Here is a 23,577-nt window from a genome sequence, read left to right on the forward strand (position 1 = left end):
AGTAATTGTATCTGTTGATTTGGGACTAATGACTATTTGTTAATGTTGTTTGACACTTCCCGGCCACCGTAGCTCGTCGAAGGTTCCGCCCCGACAAGTGCACTCTCTTTTTGGGAGTGCTGGGTTACAACTGTCAAAGTAAAACATGTCCAAACGACCCCCAGTTAGCGCACGACACACTTTGCGGTCAAAACACAAGACGGTCGGACAACTACGCGAGTAGAGCCTTGACGTGGGACAGAATGCGGCCCGCCGGTTGTCATTGCTCTTTGAGCGTACGAGTTGTTAGGCTTTAATTGTGTAAGAGAACGCCGGTCCCCGGTGTGATTGTTGCGCCACTGGCGCGCTCGACGCCACTTCCTGTAAACTTGACAGTTTGAGCCCAATCTCCAGGCTATGAGCTGACGCGAGCGAGCGCCGTTCATGTGTGACGGACGCGACGAACCTCCCAAACACTTTTTCGTTCCCTTTTCGCCACCATGGTCACCCGCTCGTAGGTTTTTGTATTTCGGGAGCAATAAAGGAGACGGCGTGGCGCCGGGAGCGTGACGCGGACGCCGGCAACAAAGTAAGGAACGGACTCCCGACGCGAGTGTTGTTTGATGGAGGCTGGGGATGGAGCCCGGTTGCCGGCCACAGTCGCGGCCAGTCGGAGTGTGGAGAAAGCCTTGGAGGACGCCGCCGCCAGCGGGGCTCTCAACTTGGCCAACCGAAAACTCCGAGAGTTCCCCCGCACCGCCAAGAACTATGACCTATCCGACATTACACACGCAGGTAAGTTCAAGTTACAAGTTAGCCCTTTTTCGCCTTTTGTTTTGTCCCCTCCCGGACCGGGGTTCCACCCCTTGTCGAGCAAACGCTTCACCGCGATTGCTTTCTTTCAGAATATTGTCACTCAAATCAATCTTATCTCCATTCGATTTACAACATTAAAATGAACGGGGCGGGGGACACACAACCTATTTTTCGAAACGTGATTTTTATTAAGGATAGCCAGCGTACATACGGTATTGTACTGTATCAAATTATAGTTATAACCCCCGTATATATTTTTTTGTCGTTTTGACCACGTGAAGTCATTATTTTTACATTAGCGGTGAACGTAAGGAGCATTATTCGCATCTGCTACTTCATTAATGTTGAGCTCGAAAAAAAGCAGAGGCGGAGCTAAGTGGCCGATAGTGGCCCCTTCGTGAGTGGATGGGTCATTCTGCCCACCCGACTCTGAAAAATAAAAGTATTTTTGCAGGTACCGTTTCGCCCAGTCCACTCCACATGACTTTCTGGGGTGAGAGAAAAAAAACAAAACCAAAAAAACAGTAGATTGACACGGTACGCAAAATGCAAGCACAAACACGAGAGATAATCTGTCTTGTCGTTAGAGCTAAAATCGGTCCTAAAAATTCGAGCCCGGCCCGAGCCCTATCACTTAACTTGATTTGCAGGCCCGAGCCCGAAGCAAAACCGACATTTCATATTTTATTTGCGAGGACTCTGGAGGCGGAGGGGTGATTTCTGATAACAAAAACTTTTGTGATGAAATCTAAGTTAAACAAGACTGTATAAACATTTACATCAGTGGTCACCAACATGGTGCCCGCGGGCACCAGGTAGCCCGTGAAGACCACTTGAGTAGCCCGCCAGTGCCTGGACATTGTGATTTGCTAGTAGAAATTATGATTTAAAAATGCAAACATTGGCAGTACTGTGAGACATTTCGAAACACGATCAAAGTCTGACAATTTAAATCATCAAGTATTAAAAATAACACATCCTCATATTATTGAAGGTATTTTGGACAAATATGTTATTTCAGACGTGTATCAATTTGGTAGCCCTTCACACAATCGGTACACATGAAGTTGCTCTCACCCTCAAAAATGTTGGTGACACCTGATTTACATCTTTTATATTTCTGTTTCCGAAGAGATTACATTAACCAACAATTTTCCATCGTTGACGGATTTTTTTTAAGAGTGGACGGGGAAAATTTAAGTCCGTCCGTCATTTTGACGGGTTGAAAATCGGGCCGTAAACCAGCGCAGCAGTCCGTCCTTAAGAATCTAGCGCGGCCATTCATCGTTGCATCTTTGAATTGAGCAAAACGCTCACATTTGGGCCCGATTGTAAGTTTGCGTGTAGCCCAGTTTCGTTTGGCTGTCGGTGACGAAAGCGTCATCGCGCCATCGGATGAAGGTACCGCGTCACGTCCGTGCGCCAAAAGAGGATTACGTCTTCCAGGTTGACTGAAACGTATCTCCGGCTCCGGCGCAACAGCCGCCGTCCTCAGCTAATTATGACCATCTGCGCCTCGCGAGCCAGGTGTCCATCCTACGGGGACCAAGAGGCAAAGCACACAAGCCGACTGTTATTTTTTTTTGACGGTTATTCTTGGTTCGGATCGTTTGCCCGGTGGACTCGGTCTTTGTGTTCACGGTGATTTGAGGGGCTGACGAGAAAGCCCAGAAGTGTTTCCCAATCATAATAGATAAAGAAAGAAAAGAAAAGAACGAGCTTCCCCTCCTTCCTGCCTTTCTCGCTCCCTGGCGGCAACTTCTTCAGCTCCAACGAGGTCAAAGGTTGTACACGCGCGCACAAAGAAGATACGCTTCCGGCGAGAGGCAAACAAAGCTCTCGGGCCTCGTCGGCACATGCGCCGTTTGCCGTTTGATGAGCGGACGCGCCGTCCGTCCGTCCGTCCGTCCGTCCTCGGGCTGGACGAATCATCAAGGCGCCGCCGTATCGAATGTCTTTGCTCCTGGGCTGACTTTGAATAGTGATGCTCATGTTTGGAATTCACGGCGGACAAGGTGCAGCATTTTCTCATGAAATGAGAACAATGTTCATACTCAACAGTGTGAAATTATTATTATTATTAAAAAAAAAATAAAATCATTCATTCCAGCAGAGCAAGTTTGTGTTTCTGCACACGAAATTGCTTTTTCACTGCCAGAGTTAATAAAAAAAAACGGTGGAAAAATGGCTGAAATACTGTTCCTCTCTATTTCAATGAAAGTACACAGAGCTTTGGAAAAAAATCGAGCGGCTAAATGCAATTTCTGAAGTGCCAAAAATGTGTTTTTTTGTCATATCTGTTTTGAGGACAAAATGTTTCAAAATAGTCCTTGTCAATCTTACATGGTGCTCGTACTGAGAATAAGAAACGGAACAAAACACATTATGTTGATCCTACCGTAGCTTTGCTACCGTCGAGAGCCGCCGAACAATCGCAAGAAAAATGCTAAATTAGCTTCGGATTGAGCTTCCCAAAAACTTGGATGCGCTTTTGCGTTCGACAAATTTGACCCCAAAGCAGAACTAACAGACCACAACAGTTCGTCTACGATCGCCAAGACGCACTGTCTGGATGCGAGCTCATTTGACACGGCTACGGCCGCCAACGACGCCCAGACATTTAACGGGCTAACGGTTAGCCGCTCACCTCATCTCGGGCTCATTCGCCGCCGACTCCCACGTCACTCACCAGGCCGGGCTCAAGCTTTTATTTTGTATTCTTTGGCGTTCGACTCAGCATGACTTAGATTTGTTCTTGATTTTCCTGCTTGGTGCTTTCTACCGCCTTGATTACCGATTTGTCTTACTGTTTATTGTGCATGTTAAATCGCTCCATGTACAGCTTTTAAAGCCGCGCGCACACACATTCACAGATACGACGGTGTGGAACGCGACGACGGGAACCTCGAGTGGACAACGATAGCTGCGTGTCACGTGCACGTTTTGGCGCGGAATCACGCACTCAATTCTGATCCGATGACTTGATTACATCGATGGAATATCGGATGGTGACGAACGGTTTTCGCGCGGCGGTGCGCTCAATATGGAAGTAGCTGTTTACATCAGCTGCGTGCGCTTGGGTGAGCCCGTGCGCAGACACCCGCTTGCTTTATCCCCCCCCCCCGGGGCTGCGGATGTGGGCTCCCCGTCGGCTTCCGCTTTGCGTTGCCTTGCCGCCCCAACCGATGCGCCGATGTCAGCAATGCGTCTGCCTGTTGCGGCAGCATTTTTCAGATTCCTTTTTTTTTTTTTCGGATTTACAGTTGACCCCCCCCGGAAGCGTCGGGCGGCATTCAGTCACGCACGCGGAGGCGTTCAGCCTTGCTCGATGATTCAGATCGTGAGTCGCACTTTGAAAGTATTTCAAAGCTCCGTGGCAGCTGCTTGGAAGGGGGCGGGGATGAGCCCTCCCCAGTCCCTTGGGAGGCAACAAGAGCACAGGCAAGTCCGCCTACAAGTACTCAGTTGACTGGCGCGAGGCCGGATTCAAGGCGCTACTTCTGCCGTTTTGTTTAGTTTGCTGGCCGCAGCGCAAGGAAGCTCACTGAGGGGGGTGCAAATGGCTGACTGGTGCGCGCGCGTGTGCTAGCATGCGTGTCGCGGGCACTCGCTGGTGAATAATGAAAGGCACGGCGGCGGTTATGCAACGAGGCTGATTCATGAACCCTCCGCACGGAGGAAGTTGATGTTGTGCGTTTGGGCGTCCAGAAATGAAACCTGCCGCCGAAGCCCCCTGCTGGCTCACACGAGCCAGCGGCGCGCCTTTGGGCCATGCACATACTTTGCCTTCTCGGCGGTGTTTTCACAGCTCGGCCGCGCGCGAGCCGTTGCCACGGAGATGGGAACGTGTCGCCATCGCCTCCGTCTGTTTGCACACGTCTCTCGCTTTTCACCGCGCAGGATTCGCTTTTGGACCGAATGCCAATCGATCCCTTCACGCCCCCCTAAAGGCAGAAAACGCGGCCGTTGAAAGTAGCGCCCCCTACGGTAGCGTATGTTCTTCCAGGCGCAGCAACGAATCGATTCGCAAATGGACAACAGTCTGAAATTTCTGCTCAGCGAGGAGGAGGAGGAAGTGTGTGGGAGGAAATCAAGTCAAAGGGGATTTGTTGGCCAAGGACATGACACCCTCCCGCATCATCGGGGGGGTGTCCATTTGAGCATCACTCGGCGCTGTTCTCTTCCGCTCGAGCGCTCTTTGGCCGTGACCATGTAGAAACGCTCGATAAGAGAGATAAAAGTGTTCGACGGCAAAAAGGTTTAGGGCGCCTGACGTTCGGAGTTACGCCCTCCCAAAGACGTTTTTCAACGTCTTTTTCAGACTTGGTCCAGAATTGGCGGCTACTGAATGAGTTGAATTATGGACGCCACCGTCGACCGAACCTGAAGTCTCGACCCATGTTTGTGGGTGTCTGGCCAAAGATAGAGACTCCCGTCGTACAAACAGCCATGGCGGACAAGGCGCCCCGTTGAGTCCAAGCGTCGTAGGCCGAGTACGTCGTAAATCCGGGACTTGATCTCGGTCCGTCGGGCGCATTCGGGGGATACTCGAGTCCCGCCGCCACCATCTAGAGACATCCACTAACACGCTGTACGTCGAAAATTCATTTTCAATTGCATGAACGTTCCTTCACAAGGAGAGTCTTGAGATTTCTCCGAAGCTAAAGCTAAACCTCCTTGTTTGCCGAGGATACGCGTCACTTTCAAAGCCACCCGAAAGCGCAGGCTCTGTAACGAGAGGCCGCCACGTCGCGCTGTACAAAAGCGCCTGTTCCCGCTCAGTCCGCCGTCAAGAGACGAGCGCGACGCTCATGTCCAAATCGTAGCTTCATGCTAAACATCATGTCCAAAAGCGGAGAGGAGAAACGGCACGACGGGCACCACCGGCATCCCTTTGCTTCAGGAAAATCCCATCCTGGCCTTTCCCTCTTGTATCGGACTCCCCGTCGCGTCGCTTGATAAGGAATGTTGTCCCACATTCCTGCGGGGCCGCGCAGCATTTTCATCCCTTGTCCACTGACCCACATTGAAATCAAAGGAAACGCAAGCCAAACAAAGGCCGGCCCGGCTGAGCGGTTGGATGTTGAGGCGGACGAACGCCGGCAACTCTCGCGCGACGTAGCTCTCTGTCGTGTGTGTGTGTGTGTGTGTGTCAGGATTATATTTCTTGATACGTTGGCAGCTTATCCAGCTGGACCGCAGCCGGCTTGCCTGTGCGGTGCTGAATCACGCCATCGCATAGCGTCGCTGAGCGCCGGCGGCTGGCAACTTGCATTCTGATCAGTGAGGTCTTAGCATGTCATCAGAGAATCCAACAAGTTGGTCTCTTCTTCTTCTGTTTTTCTTAAACCGATAGAAGAGAGCCCCAAGTGCGTGCGCAAGCTAGCTAGCATCCGGGCTAGCGTTAGCGCTACTCTACACAGCAGCGGCTCATGACATGAATCAGGAAAAGGAGAGGGAACGAAGCTAGAGTAGCGCTAACGCTAACTAGCTCATGACATAAATCAGGAAAAGAAGGAGAGGGAACGAAGCAGCGCCACGGAATGTTGTTGAAAATGTCGGCACGCGCGCGTCTAAGTGATCATTTATCGAGTCTTGAAACAAAAAGAAAAAAAGATTGTATTCATCCAACAATAAGTTGTGACGAGGGCCCGCTGACAAAACGAGGCACTGAGCTTTTGCGTCAAGGCGTTTGGGTCGACATATTTGCCGTCGGCCATTTTGCCCGCATCTCGGCTGTCTCTCGGACAATGGCTCCGGATGGCGGACGGCCCCCTCGGCGTTCCATCCCCCAGTGGAGACCATTCTCGCCGACCCCCGCCCTCCCACCACCTTTTGTTCGCACGGCTCCCCCGCAACTCAAAGAATCATCACTCCGGTGCGCCGGCGTCTCAGTCCGTCCCGGTGCCTGCCTGGGCCGATCCTTTTCCATGCTTGTCATCCAAAATGGCCACCTCTGGCCACGGCGCTTTCCCAAAACAAAGCAGCGAATGGCTGAAAGTGCTCGGTGGAGCTTTTCCGACTCACCGCTGAGAGCTGATTGCAGCCCTTGTGAAACTGACAATTTACATTGACGAGTAATTGTTGTTTTACGTTCTTTCTTTTTGAATTTTGCGTACCTCCATTACGTCGCCTCACGATTTGCTCATCAACTTCATATTTTCCCACAATGGTGTCGGTCAGTCAAGTCCTTCTGTGGAAGAATTCTTCATGACCAATCTGAAGTGCGTTAAAAATATGAAAGTGGCAAGGAAGAAAAATGAAATGAGTAAAAGTGGGGGGGGAAAAAAAACATTTTCATGAATAGGGGGGTGGGGGGGGGGCGGTAAAAACAAGAATGTTTTTAATAAAATGAAAATCCACCAACATGACATTTCACGTTTAAAAAAAATACACCGAAACTCATTTCACACATAAGCTTACAAGGTTTGTTTTGAATGTGCTGTTTTTTTTGTTTTGGGGGGGGGGGTTGGTATGAATGTTAGGCCGTACAGTAGAACGTAGCTTGGGAATTGTAGTTTACTTTTTTGTGACCTTTTTTCTCCCCAAAACTCACTTGTATTCTTTGGCGTTCGACTCGGCATGACTTAGATTTGTTCTTGATTTTACTGCTTGGTGCTTTCTACCGCTTTTATTAAGGATTTGTCTTACTGTTTATTGTGTATGCTAAATCCATGTACAGCACTTTGTATGCAGCGATGGCTGTTTGAAAGTGCTCCACAAATACTCTTGACTTGACTTGACTAGATTTGTTCTTGATTTTACTGTTTTGTGCTTTCTACCGCCTTTATTACCGATTTGTCTTACTGTTTATTGTGTATGCTAAATCCATGTACAGCACTTTGTATGCAGCGATGGCTGTTTGAAAGTGCTCCACAAATACTCTTGACTTGACTTGACTTGACTTTTTTCCCTTTTGTAATAAAAAGTACAATAAATAAAAATGAGCAAGAAATAAAAATGAACAAACCTGCTCTAAAAAAAAGTCGCTGTGTAAAGTGCAGTTCAGTTTTATTTAGAGGACATTTGCAAGGCGTATGTATTTTTGAACCGTTTCTTCTTTCAGGCATCCATCTTTGATGGAACTTGGCGTTTGAACTGAGACGACGGCTGAATTATTGCTTTTATTTATTTTATTTTTAATTTTTATCTGCAGACTTGTCGAAAAATCGTCTCTGCGAGCTGCCAGAGGAGCTCGGTCACTTGATCTCACTGGAGACGCTCAGTCTTTACCACAATGGCATGCGTTCGCTCTCCCCCTGCCTGGGGAACCTCCAGGCCCTCACCTACCTCAATCTCAGGTAACAACGCGCAGGCGCAAGGAGCTCATTTTTTTTTTAACCACGCCAAGAATCCCAACCCGTTGCGTTTTGCCCCCCCCCGGCAGCCGTAACCTGTTGTCCGCTTTGTCCGCGTCCGTCTTTGAGCTTCCCCTCCTGCGAGTGCTCATCGTCAGCAACAACAAGCTGTCTTCGCTGCCCGCCTCCGTCTTTGCCCTCGCGCACCTGCGCCAGCTGGTAGCGTACACGCGCATGCGCGCAACAAATGGCTCGGGACGGCTTTCGCCCGACGGCGTGCCTTATTTTTTGATTTTGATTTTGATTTTGATTTTTTTTTTTTCCAGGACGTGAGCTGCAACGAGCTGCGGCGTTTGCCTCCGGAGCTGGGCCAGCTGGAATGCCTGCGGGATTTGAAACTGAGGAGGAACCAGCTGACCTCCTTGCCCGAAGGTAACGCGGAGCGAACGGCGAGCGAGCTGGCCCCGAGAAGAAGCCCGGCGCGAAATTGCCCTCCCCCTCCCCTTCTCCCGCTGTCCAGAAATCTCGGAGCTCCCCCTGGTGCGCCTGGATGCGTCCTGCAACCGCATCACCCAGGTGCCCCTGTGCTACCGCCACCTGCGCCACCTTCAGAGCATCTCGCTGGACAACAACCCGCTGCAGATGCCCCCCGCGCAGATCTGCTCCAAGGGCAAATACCACATCTTCAAGTATCTCAACATGGAGGCCTGCAAGCGCAGCCAGGAGGAGCTGGAGAGGCACTTGCGGCCCACCGGCTTCAACGGCTGGTCAGTGACTTGCGCCCCCCCCCATGTCCCCGCCTGTGCGCCGCCTTTTCTCGACACCCGCCGTGACGGAGAACCCGTCGTCCTCTTGCAGTTTGTCTGAGCAGGAGCTGTTCGGGGGTCCGGACTCGGGCTTCAACAGCGTGGACAGCGGCAGCAAGAGGTGGTCCGGCAACGAGGCAAGTCCCGAGCCGGCTCGCCGTCGTTGCGCAACAACGTCCGCCTGCCGCTCTCATGACCCGAGACCCTTTGCTTCACGCCGCGTGCGTGCCCCCAGTCGGCAGACGACTTCTCGGAACGCTCCCTCCGCATTTCTGAGCTCGGCAGAGACCAGAGAAACCTGGAAGAGGAAGAGGGGGAGGGGGACGAGGAGGAGGAATCTCCTGTCGAAGCCAAAAAAGGTGAGGACCAGATGGCCCGTGTTCAATTCTTCCCGATGAGGCGATCAACAAACTAAATTCAACCAAACAAAGAAAAGTGACGTCAAATCATAAAAACTAACGAGACTCAATCATCCCAAAAATATACACGCAATCATCTTGTTTGAAAAAGCCAAGGATGTCTCGTGATAAGGGCCCCCCCCCCAAAAAAAAGACGATTCCGCCGCACTTCCCGCTCTTGCGCAACGATTGCGGCTCTCTCTGCTGCGTTTGTAGTCAACGGCCGAGCGGGTGACGGCGGCGCGACGGAGGAAGAGGACGAGGACGCGAAGGCGGAGCCTCCGGCGGCCCCGCCCGCCGCGCCGGTATGAGGCAAAAGATGCGTATTGCGCAACATCCTCTTTCTGTCGTTGATCGATTGTGTCACCGCTTTGCAGGGGCCGAAGGAGAGCGGCGCTTTGTCCAATAACGAGGACGCCGCCATACGCCGGTATGTCCCCCCCTCTCGTGATCTTTGACCTGCCGTCGGCGCGCTGGTGAAGCGAGGTCACGCCGCGCAATATTTGAAGAGCCCGGGAAAGTCAATAGACGGCGGTTCCCATTGCTCGCTCTTGTCGGGCAGACGTGACCTCACCTCTGCCCGCCACTCCAAGCGGCTTTTCACATTGATCGCACCGTGGCAAGTGGAAAAATAGTCACAGAGATTTTTTTTGGTAATAAAATAATAATAATGGCCCAAAAAAATGAGAACAGATTTTTCTCCCTGTTGTAAAATTGCCCAGAAATTTAAAAGAGAAAGTGAATGGAAAAAAACTGAAATTCACACAAGTTAATAATAATATTTTTTTTTTTCCATGAACTGGACGATTGAATAATCGATTGGAATTTTTACTCCGCTGCCAATGATCAGAATTGAACCTCCCGAAATTTCACCTTTGGCCCTGCCGATTTTCCTGACAAAAAGTCAGCAAAGTCGCTCGGGCTTTCACTTTCACGCCTGCACGGAACTGGGCTCTGACGCCGCGGTCTTCTTTGGTGCAGGTCCAGTCTTCATGTGGAAGTTTCTGCCCCGCCGCAGCCGCCGTTGGCCTCGCCGTCGCCCCGCTCCCCCTCCAGCCCCTCCGCGGAAGAGCGCCGCCGGCCAGGAACGCTGCTCATCTGGCAGGAGCGAGAGCGCCAGCAGCAGCAGCAGCAGCAGCAGGGGGGGGAGAAGGCCAGGTACTAAACTTGATTCTAGTCCGAGGTCTGACGGACGGGGTGAAGCGTCTTGGGGCTGTGTCTGCAAAGTAATGGCGTCCCATTACTTTTGGCTGCTCTGATGACCCCGGGGGGACGGTTCCCCCGAATTCGTCGGCGATGCGTAAAAGCGGCGGGGATGTATTTCAAAGTGTTACCTGCAGACACACGGCGGATGATCAATCCGATTGTGGGACTTGGAAAAAAAAAACATTTGTTTATGACTTGTTATTGTTCCAGAAAATAATATATGGATTGGCTCCGTCGTGCCGATGTCACGATCGGCGTCTTGTGTTTTTGCTGCAGCTTGCCGAAGTCGTTCGGTCGAACAGGAAGTCTTGTGGCCTCTGCAGCGCCGACAGGAAGTAGTCGCTCCGAGTGAGTTGAGATTTGATCACTCTCGAACGCGATGACGACAGGCGCTGCTCATCGATGCTCTTCTGGCTCCCTCTAGCGGCCAGTCACCAGAAGGCAGTCCCTCCCGCGGCGCCCTCCGAAGCGGACGCGCGGTGAGTTGTGCTCGTCCTCCCTCGCGCTGCAAACGCGCTGACGCAACCTTGTTCACCGTTGCCTCGCCTTTCCTTCAGAGCACCGAACACGCCGCCGCCCCGTCTTCTCTTCAACGCGCCAGGAGCGGAACAGGTACTTTGGCTGAAAACCCTGACTCACCTCCCTCCCCATTTTAAATCTACAAATATTTATATTTATTAATAGACTTTTTGTCTTCTACTTTCTCCCTTCCATCGTAATAATAACCAATCCGTTTCTCTCTGACTAAATCATTTTGCCATTTTTCCGTTTTATTTTGACGGGATTGGGTTTTTTTATTTATTCTTTTTTTTTTCAGGCCGGGAGGTGGAGTAGAATGTTAAGTTGCATGCGTGTAAAAGTCTCAATCACGTGGACTCGTTGAAAGAGAGAGCAAAAAAAAAAAGAAAACGATAATGCATCTCTAGTGTCGTTCGTTCAGGGGGCCAGGCAAAAGGTGGAGGTGGGCCGTCTCCGGCCCGCGGGCCACGGTTTGGGGACCCCTGCTCTCTATTGTAGTGCTGAAGGATTGAAATACACAGGAAGAGAATTGCTTCCTCAAAATGGAGGAAAAAAAGTCATCATGAGATTTCTTTTTCCAAATTGTTCAGCCATGTGCCAAAGTGGAATTAAAATCTCTTCCAGAGGGGGCGGCGTCGCTGCCCTCGGCGGCGAACCACAAACCCAACAGCTTCCTTTTCCGCACGTCGTCCCGCGGCAACGTCCGACCCGCGGGTGAGCGCCGAATAAACCCGAGCGGCGAGCTCAGCCAGGGCCGGCCGGCCATGCCGCTATTTGCGTCGTCCGCAGGTTTGCCCGTCGGCGAGATGAGCAGGAGCGAATCCCGCGCCACCGTGCGAGAAAGCGCCGACGCCGCGCAGCTGCGCAAGGTGAGCCGGATGCTTTTTGACTTTTCATTGGGGAAATGCCTCGCCGCTCGCTCACGATGTCGTTTTGACAGACGCTGGAAACGCGGCTGAAGATCACGCTCGGCGAGGACCTGGCGGAGGCGCTGCGCGACGGCACCGTCCTCTGCCAGCTGGTCAACAGTGTTCGAGCGCGCTCCGTGTCCGTCATCCACGTTCCGTCCCCAGCTGTGGTGCGTCTCATTTCGCATGTGAAGTGGACACGATGCTCCTGCTTGATCCCAGAACTGTTCAGAGAGAGAGACAGAAACAGAATCGGAATTTATCGCGGGTGGCATCAACCTAAAAAAAAAAAATCCTAAATACGTGTGGCCTCTTTTTAACTTTTTCATTCCACAAGACGTATTTGTACATCTTTTTAAAATTAGGCCCCGCCTACCAAGGACGTACTTGTACATCTAAGTCTCTTTTTTTTTTTGCGTCATATAGAGGAGGAGGGTCTGATGCAATCTGTGAATGAGAATAAGCCGTTTGCTTTGTAAATCATGTAAAAAAAAGCGACCAGTAGGTGGCAGTGGTGCATCACATGCTTGAAACGCATGCTTTTAAATCTCTTTTTCTCCGTTTTTTTTGGCCCAGGAATCGCCATTTTCATGAAAATTGGCCATTTTGTAATGCCGATTGCTGAAGAATGGAAAAAGATAGAAACAACATTTTTTTTTTGCTGAAAGAAGGGAGTCCAAACTTTATTTTGCTAGGCTCCATGTTTATATAGCATTGGAACCAAATATTCTGTGGGCCTCGCACGATTAGTCCAAATTTTATTATTTTATAATTTTATATTATTACATTATTATTATTATAAAATCTTTTCGCCCGTTTCTTTGTTGTCTTTCAGCCCAAACTGAGCTCCGCCAAGTGTCGACTCAACGTGGAGAATTTCATCGCCGCCTGCCGCAAGCTGGGCGTGCCCGAGGTAGAGTAGCAATTCTCATGACTTGGACTTGGATCGCACCTTTCAAGCGACGAGACATTTCTCACCGCGAAGAGACGGACGGCCCCGCTCAAAAGAGGGCACGTCAATATGCGCACGAGCCGCAAGGTGGCGACAAAACTGCGCCTCTCCTTTTCGATGCCACGCCAGGCCGACTTGGCTCGGGACACTTGTGACTGCTTTCTAACTGCTCGTATCAGGCGTTGTGTGTTGCTCGTCACAGTTGGACCGACGACGCGAGCGGCTTCAAAACTCCCGCGTCGCCGCCGGTCCAAACTTGGCTTTTTGTCCTCCCCTGCTTCTAACACTTCCTTGTCGTCTCTTGTTTTTTTTTTGTCTTTCCTTTTTGCCTCGTCCAGACGCACGTGTGTGCGTGCTCTGATGTGCTTCTGTCTAAGCCGCCCCGCGTGTTGAGCTGCGTCGAGGCCTTGCTGGGCCTGGAGGACGGACCCCAGCAGTCCTCGCTGCTGGCCGGAGATTTCCTGCTCTTCTACTGCGCCGCCATGGCTCTGCTCTACGTCCTCTACTACTACCTGCTAGCCTAAGCCCCCCCCCATCCCCCAACACACACACAAAGCACTGAAATGCCTTCGCTTAGCCTTGTACCACGTAGAAAACCACTACAGGTCCTGCATTTTCTCCCGAGAATGCCCGTCCGTCTTATACAGGGTGACAACATAGTGTGAAGATTTTTGTTTTTTCTCCTTTATTTGTATTTTTTGCACTGCTTGGGTCTTTGAAAAAAAACGTGTAAGCTGAAGATGAACTGTGAATGTCTACTTTAAGATCGCTTTTAATATTTGCAACATGTACAAGCGAGACCCGAGTGCCTCCAAACCGAAAAGACTTTGACTAGTGTCCAAACTCTAAAGGTACAAACTACACACACACACACACACACACACACACACACACACACATATAGATACACATTCATATATGTGTGTGTGTGTTTTGTTCCAACATGTCGGTGATGTTTGACGAGCAGGTGACTTTGTATAAATGTAAAAAGAATAATATATATTTTTATAATTTGAAGTTTGTTTTTGTTGCAAGGCTTTCCCTCAGAAACTCGCAAGAGCTTCCGAAGGGAACTGGAACGTGATGGATATTGCACCATTTAGGCTTAAAATAACTGAACGATTGATTTTGTTTATTTTTTTCCCCCCCTGTTATTTTGCCATGAGTAAATCCTCGATCCCCCTCCACGGAGTCTCCCGTGTCTAGTTGACAAACGCGGCCTTACTGCACATTTGGAAACGCTTCTGAAACATTTCTGCATTGATGACAAGTGCAAATGGATGACACATACAAAAAAAAAATAACTAATTCAATCCAACTATCGATATGTGTGCGCCGCCCATTATCTGCTCAGAATGATTTTCCAATCCGACAATCGGTCTTTTGCTGACTTGGATCCCAAGTGGGGCAAAATTGTCAAAGTGAGCCTGATGTCAACAGTCAAGGTCAGTGTGGCTGCAGTGTTTTGTATCGATACCGAGGTCAAACGGATGACCTCTGCTGTATGTGGATTTTCTCCTCCTTTTGCTTTGTCCGTTTGTCCCGTTGGCTCGGCCGTCTCCCGCTGCTGTTTTTCGACCGTTCCGGTCTTTTGTTTTGGCCTGCTGTTTGCATTCTACGTATGAATTCACAAATGTCTATTTTTTCAGTCGATCCGGCCCGTGCCGCCGGTTTCCAATTGGAACCCGGAAATATGTCCGCAGGGCAGAAATTTCAAGCTATTTCTTATATATTTATACGCTGCTGAGATTCCCTTTTTCAAGTTTCTACAAATAGATTTGCTACATTTGTTCTCTCCCCTCCTGTTGTGAAGAATGTATTAAAATGGACTTTGACATGTTGCTTTTTATGGTGGTATTATTTTTTTTAAAAATGCACAAAATATCCCCAATTTTGCCTTTAAGGGAGCTGGACCTGCCTGTGTGAGTATTACTGAACGATCAATCTGTTAGTTTGTTATTCAAATTCAACATTTGCATCAATTTGTAAAATTATACCAACGTTTTTTTTTTTCTTTCCTCTTCCGGCCTCAGGATGATTTGTGCCCGCCCCAGCTCACCGCGGAGGACGACGGCCTGAGCAGCTTGGCCCGCACCGTCCGGGTTCTGGAGGGACTGGCTGGCATGACGTGGCTGGAAAAGGCCTCGCCGTTGAATTGACGGCCTGACGAGCTCGATGTCGTGATGGCGGACCTCTTCGATTGGCAGAGTCATTGGGTCATTCCAGAATCGCAGGATCTTTTCTGTCCACCTTCAATGAAATGACTTGGCAACATATAAATTAGCTTTTGGGCTCTGATTGTGATGCCTCGTCATTTTCATTTCATCCGACATTTGGAAGAAGGTGCTCTGACCCGTTGCAAGCACATCTTTGTGACTTCGCGCACTGGTGTCAAACTCGAGGCTGGAGCGCCAGATCCGGGCTGCCAAATGATTTTATGCGGCCCGTAAAGGCAAATTCCACCAGTTTTTCCAAATTCCATGAAGATACAAACGTTTCCCGGGTTAGCGTTTGAAAAACACGCTATCCCTTAATTTGTTGCGTATATGTCAATACTGTAGTGTACGTTTAGTTCCATATATGAATTTGACACTGCCCATCCACGGCTCGGCAGAAATGACATTAAGCTAATAGTTGTGACCATGGGTAAGGAACGTTTTCCTCTCTGAAGTGTTTTGTATTTTTGCAATTTTATCAGTCGTTGGGTCGCCATTGTGAATATTCAGCAACTCGGGCTACACGCTGTAAAGGACGAATGATGGCCCAAGAAAAAAACATGGATGGATTGTTGTGTACGGTTGGGCAGGTTAATAGTTACTTTTATGTGGTCGTTTTAAAAGCTTTGCGCTTGGAGGGTTTTCAATCAGGTTAATGATCCCTCTGGTCAGCCTCCCCTCGCCCTTGAGTGAGACCAAAAAAAAACAAAAAAACGAATGAGGACAAACACGAGTCGAGAAAATCTGTTCAATGAGATCAATGGAATGAGACATACTTCTATTCAACCTATTGAGAAAATTAGATTTAATCCACGAATTCGGTGAAAAAGTATTCCCGAGTAATAAATGGATGGCTACTAATGTGAATTAACAATTTGGGGCAAAAGGTAAGAGGCAGATTCTTAAATGGTGGTCGATTCAAATGATGACGGTGATAGATTCTTCAACGAACATCAATTAAAATGATGACGGGCTTCGCCGCCATCCCAGAGCATTTTTTTTTTAATTGAACAAAAAACACACAGTAATAATTTGACAGAAAATAAGGTAGATTAAAAAAAGTAAAAAGAAAGAAATCAGTCTTCATTCAACACAGTTATTGTGTTCAAGGGAGTAGGATGAAGTAAGTAGTACCGTTGTCCCGAGTACCTTGAACGCCTCAATCGATTGGCATGCTCCTCGAATGAAATCACTGTTTGGCAGCTGCAAGAATGTTTTTCATTGACGGCTCAAACTTTTAACCAGCCACGAGGAAAGAATAAAACGCCGTTTGTAATTTCCCCATTGCAGGACAAATAAAGGATATCTTAAACCGAATTTACAGTCCTAGCAGCTTTGGAAATTGCTTTGTATGAATGTCTCTCGAACGCCTCGCCTGATTGGCTTCACGACCACTCTGGGTTTGAAGATACAAACGTAACAACAATCGCCCTAATTTAGAGTGCATTGGAAAAAAATAATTTTCGGTCAAAATGTATATTCTCACGACGATACCTCAAGAAATAAAAGTCGCCGGAAGCCAAGCATTAAACTCGTTTCATACGTCTATGTAAACATTCAACAGGACAAAGTGTTTGTGAGTAAATGTCGGATGGAAAAATGGAACTCGTTGCAAGGATGATTCCTCCCTTTTTCTCAGCGTGAAGCGAGCTGGCTAATGAAGCTAACCTCTTAACAAGTTTATAGGGGTGCGAGCAAGTACTTTGGACTTCATAATTAAAGCTATCCTAGTGGACGACACGTGCAAGACGGTTTATCTTGAAAGTTCAAGACGGATGACGTTGTCGTCTCCTCCAGCCAGCTTGACAACACCCAGAGGAACCCGAGAACGGAGAGGAGGCACCCAGGCTAGGCACTTAGGCAGTAGGCAGAGTTGAGCAGCGGGGCGAGGGGCGAGGACGAAGACGAAGAAGGGGGGAGGACGGGGCGGCCGCGGCGGCACCACGGAGGCTCACCGGGATGTACAGTAAACACAGGCAGAAAAATGAGCACATTTCGCCGGCGGCGTGCGTCTCTCTGCTCTTGTTTCTCGCTTTGTTCTCGCTGAACGGCGCCCTGGGAAGAGCCAGCGGGGACGGTGAGTCAAACTTGGGTGTCAACCAGTTGCGCGTGGATGCTGCAGACCGGAACAAAACGGCAATCATTCAAAAGACTCCTTCCGTCGTATTTTCGGACGGATTATACGACGCGTTTGCCGCCGGAGAAACTTTCTGAGGCGCCAAGTTTGTTCGCCTTTCCGTTGGCGCTTGTGCGTCCGTCGTGGCTGCTGCCCGTCGCAAATTGGCGTCTTCGACTTGGCCTCTGCTCCCCGTTGCCTCTTTTTGCTCTCTTTGTCCTTAAAAGGAAGAATTTGGAGGCTGGAGCTCAACAAATTGCTAGTGGGCGCCTCGGTTACGACGACCCCGACTGACGTTTCTCGCGGTTGCCAACGGCGCTTGCAGCAGGGGCGGTTCTAGGATCACAAGCTCAGGGGGGCTGACCGCTAAAAATTCTCATTTTTGGTTTGTTTTAGTCAGCACGACCGACGTCGCAGAAAAGAACAAAAGTGATCAGAATGTTAGGAATCGTACAAGTTGCAAACATTGTAAAAACTTCAACAAAATGGGCAAGAATGATGTCTTATTTCCAATATAAAACATTACAATGGCCTGTGACTGAGTGTCCCTGCGAAGTGGGTGTGCGGTCGTCTCGGAATGAGTAAGCGCAAAGAGACGGCATTTACGGTCCAGATCAACAAAGGCAATGACTGCGATTCCCATAAAAGCCATTTCTCTACACCCCCCCCCCCCCGACATGATAACGCCATATAAAACATAAATAATGACCCTCAAGTATTCCTCTCCCTCCAAAATTCAGATATTTTGGAGGACTTTTCTCTCTGATGTAAAGTTAAATACCAAAAGAAAAAGTCGCGTAAAAGATTCAAATCTTCAGCTTGCAATAAATATCTTCATTGTTATAAGCGTAAAAGAACTCAAAAAAAAAAAAATCATTTTCATTTTTTTGTTTTTTTTTGGTCAGTCAATCAGCCCAAAAAGTTGCCATCATACTCATTGTTTTTTTTGTGTGCCACTTCTAGCCTACAATTGTGTTTTTAAGTTTTAAATATTGAGCGTCGTTGTATTTCATTTATTGTCGCAATCTTCAAACTCTCCAAGTCCAAGTGCCTCGTAAGACTCTCTCACATTCGTCCACGGTTCATTTGCTTTTATTTTGGCGCAAGACCAAAAACATCGGTGGATAATTCATGTGAATTTGTTTCTTGAAATACAGATGAACGTGTTTGTAAAATAAATACATGAAATGGATAAACCAAAAAAATAAATGGCAAGCGGACCTTAAAAAAAAAAAATTAAAAAATTGCGTTTTAAATTGTAATCTTGAGGGGGGAAAACAAAAAGAATCAGGAGTTGGTCAGCTCTCTCCATCTTCCTCCTCTGCTCTTCACGCTGTCCCGGCTGGGCTCTGATCCAAAGCGCCGACTGAGGCGCCAAAAAGAATCGTAACCGCCGCAGAGGTCACATTCGTTTGAGCGCGCAAACTTTTCTTTGCTCACCGTTGCCGGTGGAGTGCGTGACTCCACAAGTGAAAGTGCTGCCCTCTTCTGGACAGAAGGCAAAATCAATCCACAATACAACCCCCTGGAAGCAGCAGATTCCACGCAAACAGTGCAACAACCCTCCAGCCATCCATCCATTTTCCCATCGGCATTATTCTCACAAGTGTCTTGGGGGGGCCGTGGGGGGGGGGGGTGCTGGAGCCTGTCCCAGCCGTCTTCGGGCAGTAGGCGGGGGACACCCCGAACCGGTTGCCAGTTAATCGCAGGGCAATAACCCGTTCAGTGCAATAACCCGTTTCCAAAAATATTAGAACAGTACTCCTGGTCTTTATCCTCTGCAAAGAGCGACAAATACAGTATTTGTGGTGCACTGAGATATATATAAACACACAAATACAGTACATGCCCGCCGGCGACCCTTGTGGGGATGAAGCGCTTCAGAAAATGGATGGACCGATGGATACACACACACACACACACACACACACACACACACACACTCCCTGCTGGTGTCGTAGCTCCGGTCGGTGTGTGACTGTCCGCTAAAGTCGGTCTGGCCGCACCCTTGCTTCAAGCTTGGAAGTTGAAAGTTCCTCCTCGAATTGGCGGCCTCATTTCCTTGGTGGTTTAAAAAAAAAAAACCTTTTTTTTTTGAATGACTCCCCAAGGACATGCCACATTTTGTCAATGTTTTGACTTGCTCAGAGAGACGCTCCACTTCTGGAGAACTCAAAGTCGGGCCTTTAAGGCCTCCAAATGAATTCTCCCTTTCAGGGAATTTCTTGCTTTTTTTTTCTTTTTTTTTTAAATTCACCAATGTTGTGTTTTTCATCCATTTTGCTACTTTGAGAAAAAGTACTGGGTGTCAAATTCTCTTGATTCGTACGGCAACGAGTCATTACAGTTGATTTCTTTATTCTTTTGGGGGGGGGGGGCAAAGACCCAGCCTCCGGCAGCAAATGCACAAGAAATGCGTCTTTTCTCCTTTTTTTGGATGCGTCTGCATTCTCCTCCTTTTGATCGAATCCATTTGCCTTCGCTTTCTAGTACTTTGTGTTTTTTGAGATTGCATCGGCGTCTCCGTTCCCCGCAATTGAATTTTATGCAAATGTGCGGCTCCAAAGGACGGCCCGAGTCCAGACCCCCCCCCCCCCCCCCCTCCAGCCTTTTCAATTGGTCTTTTTCTTGGCTTCGATGTTTGCCCTCGCCTGTCGGGAGCCGTTCCGGGCCCAACTGCATTTTCTGGATTCTTTTGCGTGCTCCCTGCGAATAATCGCGCCGTTTTGCTCCGCATTCGGTCTGCCCTACCTTGAAGTCACAAGTATATCAGCAATGGACCCCGCCCCCCCCACCCCCCACCCCCGATTTCCTCAGAGCGCTAAAAGGCTCCTTGCCAGACTGGCTTGATTTGCGATGCAAATGGCGCCCTTGCATTCTTTTGTTGCGCTGGTCGCTCTCCCGCTCCAACGACATCTTCCGGCGTGACTCCTCGCTTGAAGATTTGTTTTCCGCCGGCGAGTTATTGTTTGGCGAGTTGGGCAAAAATACAAAAAGTTTCATTTGGAAGTCGCAGAACAGACCACGCTCTGTTAATCTTCTGCACGCGTTCTGTTTTTTGTTTTGCTTTCCCAAAGGGTTACAGAGAGGACGGACAGTGACGGCAAGATGGCGCTCTCCGGGCCAAAACCAGAAGGACGGCGACATCTCGGCTCAGGTCGGTGAATTCATCATCCGACGCCGAGTAAGAAACGAGCGAACACCCGTGACAAGAGCGCGAGCATCCGACCAAGAGCGGTCGGCGGCGAGGTGCTTCATTTTCACAGGAAAGCGCTCATGACCCGCCGAAGCCCTCCGCTGCCACCTGCTGGTCACAAACGGAAGCACGGCACGCGCTGCCTTTGGTCCTTAAGAGATCTGGAAATCAACTCAGGTTCTGCCCTCAAAAGCCCTTTCTCGGCTCTCGTGGGAATTCCACCGCGCGAGTGACGTACACGTTGAAAATGGAGAAAATGATTTTTGGGTGTGACTCGCCCATACCTGCCAACTTTTCGGAGCGCCAACCTGTATAAACTACCAAAAAAGTCCTCGTAAAGAGCAAAAAAAATCCTTATAACATACCAGACACGTTTTAGATGTCAAAATAACGGCAGAACCCCCCCCCCCCCCCGCCCCCCCACAAAATTTTCAATGATATTTTTTTGTAGATGTCCATAACATAATATCTGCTTAATGTCTAATCATCATTCTACTTGGTGGCATGACTGTGTTCAGAGTTGGATTCCCGCGTGACTTTTTTCACCAACTCCAAATCATATGTAGTTGATTTTCGGAAATTTTCAGAATCCATAAGATTTGTGCGATGCGGCCATAAGATTCACCACCAAATCCGTATGAACTATGGCTAAACCGTATGAGTTGACGGGTATGCTGGCGCAAGTCTGCCTGCACTCAACCACTTTTTTGGCAAACGCCGCCGTTTAAAAAAAATAGACTCGGAAGTGCTATTTTTAGTTGACCTTTTCATCCGTTGAACGCCGCGAGTTATTTTTGCTCCCGCTCACAAACGTCTTTTGCAACAAGAACTCCGCCGCTCGTTGTCGTCCGCCATCTCGAGCGCCGATGGTCACGCCGCAGGCGCACGGAAGACCAAGGAGCCGCGCAAGACGCGGCCTTCTTTCCTCTCCGGCTTTGTCGTTTGCCGTCGATTGAGCGACGTCGGCGGGAAGCCGTCACACGACGGGTGCGCCTGCCGACGGAACGTCAACGGGACTTTCCTGTCTCGTTTCGGAAAAACAAAACAAAAAAACGGAGGCAGTTGAAGCCTTCCCAAGGCCTCGGCGTGGCCCCGCTGTACTCGTGTCTCGATGGGATGCGAAGCTTTTACAGCGCGCATCTGTTTCCTTCCCTTCTGATCATTATTGAGCAATAATTCTTTGGCAAAGCGCTGCCCCCATCTGGACGCTGCAAGCGACTTGACCGCCGGACGACTTTTCACTGGTTTGTGTGCCAGCAGTGGGCCAGATGGCGCGTCGAAAAGTCGATTGGCTTTCGTGAACAAAAACCAACTGCCGTCGGAGAATCCGTTTTGATTTAAGAGCGTCGCCTCCTCGCATGGGTATCGTGCCACTTGTCGTTTCTTTGAACGTCATCGACTTGGACGCTTCGGAGCGCTAACGCGTGTTTTTTTTTTTTTGCATCGGAATGAACGAGAGCGACAGCCGTACCGCATCCGGGCCAAATGCGATCCCGCCGAATCGAGTCGAGTTCCGTTTAAAGATCGTTATTATCCTTGAATGGTATCGTACCCTCAAGAAAATGTCTTTTGGAGAGAGATGCAGATCCGTCTGTGTGATTGGATCCAGTTTCAGTATTAATCGTGCTATGCTAAATTGCTTCGCAGATGCTAACTGCGCATTATTATTAATAGTAGCGCGGCGTTCTTGGGCTAACGTCAACGTAAGCGCTGACATTTGGACGCGTTCCGATGCCGTCGCTTCCACTTGTCTCTTTGCCGGTTGAAAACCGAACGCCTTCTTCCGAAGAATTTGCGACGCAACCAATGCAGTAACGGTAAACAAACGCAACGGTAGCAGCAAGCGCTGCTACTTGTCTGATTGGCAGCTTTTTGTGCTCTCCAGCTAAGCGATCGTCTCGCAGCACATCGCCAAATGCAGGAGCAATCGACAACACAAAAATCTCCGTGTGACGGCACAAAAAAAATCATTTTGCGAACAACTCGTCTTCACACGATAAACGTTACGAGTCACGCTCACGGACGCGCGGTCCAAAACGAAGCCATCTCTTCTTTCCGTCGGCATAAAAAGCAGGACTACAGCAGGATGGTTTCTGCTAAAACGAGACAACTCCGCGCTACTTGCTCTCTTGTTTTTTGAGCTCTGTAACTCTTGTCGCCTTTTCGCACCTCTGTCGCAATTGACGGATGACTCAGCTCAGCTGCGGGGGGTTGGGGGGGGGGACATCCTCTTTCAAATAATCGCCGCAATGTCGGTTCAGCTTGGAACGGACAACTTCCCGTCAGGCTATCAAAAGCAGAAGCGTGCCTTCCGCTGCTCAATCATTGTCATGCCGGACGACGATTCCGTGCTGCAAAAAAATTACAGTTGAGGCTCCGGCTGCCGTGGGGAGAAAAGGGAGAAAAACATCCGGTGTGGCCACCGCTGTCCCCTGAGTCCAAACCTGCTGACTAATAAAGGTTTTCGTATAAACCCCACTCACGTTTTAAGCCATCGTTCCGAAATGCGGGCCGGAGGATTGCGAAACTGCCGCGTGGGCGCCCGACTTGATCGGGTTTGTGACCAACAGGTGGCGCTGTGGGGACTTTTCCTGCAGCTGCACGCCTGTTGGTCATTAGTGCTTTAAAAGCCGGCGTCAAAGCGCGTGGGAACTTCACAGGCGTCGTCTTTTGCTTTACCCCTTTCCCGGTTTTTATTTGCTGTGCGGGGGGGTACATGGAGAGGGGGGGGGGGGTTAATGGGCCAAACTGCATGTCTGCTCCTGCTGGTTCTCCTCTCAGGAGGCTGGCTGGGCCCGGGGGCGGGGCTTATGTGAAGCGGCAAGAGCAATGTTGACCTAAATGTGGCTCACATTAAGATGCCCCCCCCCCCCCTGCCCCCTTTTCATCCTTCTCCCATTCAGTATGTGGCCTCAATATGATGTGTTTATTTTGTATCTTGATCTTACTACTCCCTTTTTTTTTTCATGGGCGGGGGACGTTTTGTGTGTGTGAGGAAAAAGTTCCTTTGCAGCCGGCCTTACCAAAAAAAAAAAAAAAAAAGCAAAAAAGCACGCTTTCCTTTGAAGATTCGTGAACATCCTATTTCCTATTTTTTTTCTGTTTGACAAGATTGATGACACCCCCTACCCGTCCCCCCCCCCCCCCCCTCCACCCTCGCTGCCTTG

General features: G+C 49.4%; 2 protein-coding genes across 4 annotated transcripts in view; both read left to right on the forward strand.

Annotated features, from left to right (window-relative positions):
• Positions 1–201: 201 nt before the first annotated feature.
• Positions 202–15,959, forward strand: lrch4 (leucine-rich repeats and calponin homology (CH) domain containing 4). 3 transcript variants are annotated; one of them, XM_052056992.1, is made up of 18 exons: positions 204–774; positions 7,952–8,096; positions 8,183–8,312; positions 8,420–8,525; positions 8,614–8,860; positions 8,952–9,036; positions 9,135–9,258; positions 9,514–9,602; positions 9,675–9,727; positions 10,279–10,455; positions 10,780–10,851; positions 10,928–10,982; positions 11,061–11,115; positions 11,647–11,736; positions 11,812–11,891; positions 11,963–12,100; positions 12,766–12,843; positions 13,221–14,744. In XM_052056992.1, exons 1-18 carry the CDS (start codon positions 603–605, stop codon positions 13,404–13,406), a joined length of 2,082 nt encoding a protein of 693 aa, XP_051912952.1. In that variant the 5' UTR covers positions 204–602; the 3' UTR covers positions 13,407–14,744. The 3 variants fall into 3 exon arrangements, with proteins under 3 accessions (XP_051912936.1, XP_051912952.1, XP_051912944.1); XM_052056976.1 differs by having other exon boundaries at positions 202–774; positions 11,647–11,891; XM_052056984.1 differs by lacking the exon at positions 13,221–14,744 and adding an exon at positions 14,916–15,959 and having other exon boundaries at positions 11,647–11,891.
• An 843-nt stretch (positions 15,960–16,802) lies between these two features.
• adam19a (ADAM metallopeptidase domain 19a) overlaps positions 16,803–23,577 on the forward strand; it is a 28,317-nt gene continuing 21,542 nt past the window's right edge. The window contains exons 1-2 of the mRNA XM_052056492.1: positions 16,803–17,175; positions 20,292–20,371. Coding sequence (XP_051912452.1) covers positions 17,058–17,175; positions 20,292–20,371 — 198 coding nt within the window. The 5' untranslated portion in view covers positions 16,803–17,057. The remainder of the gene's footprint in view (positions 17,176–20,291; positions 20,372–23,577) is intronic.

This window comes from Hippocampus zosterae, chromosome 1 (assembly GCF_025434085.1).
Source record: "Hippocampus zosterae strain Florida chromosome 1, ASM2543408v3, whole genome shotgun sequence".
Lineage (NCBI taxonomy): Eukaryota > Metazoa > Chordata > Actinopteri > Syngnathiformes > Syngnathidae > Hippocampus > Hippocampus zosterae.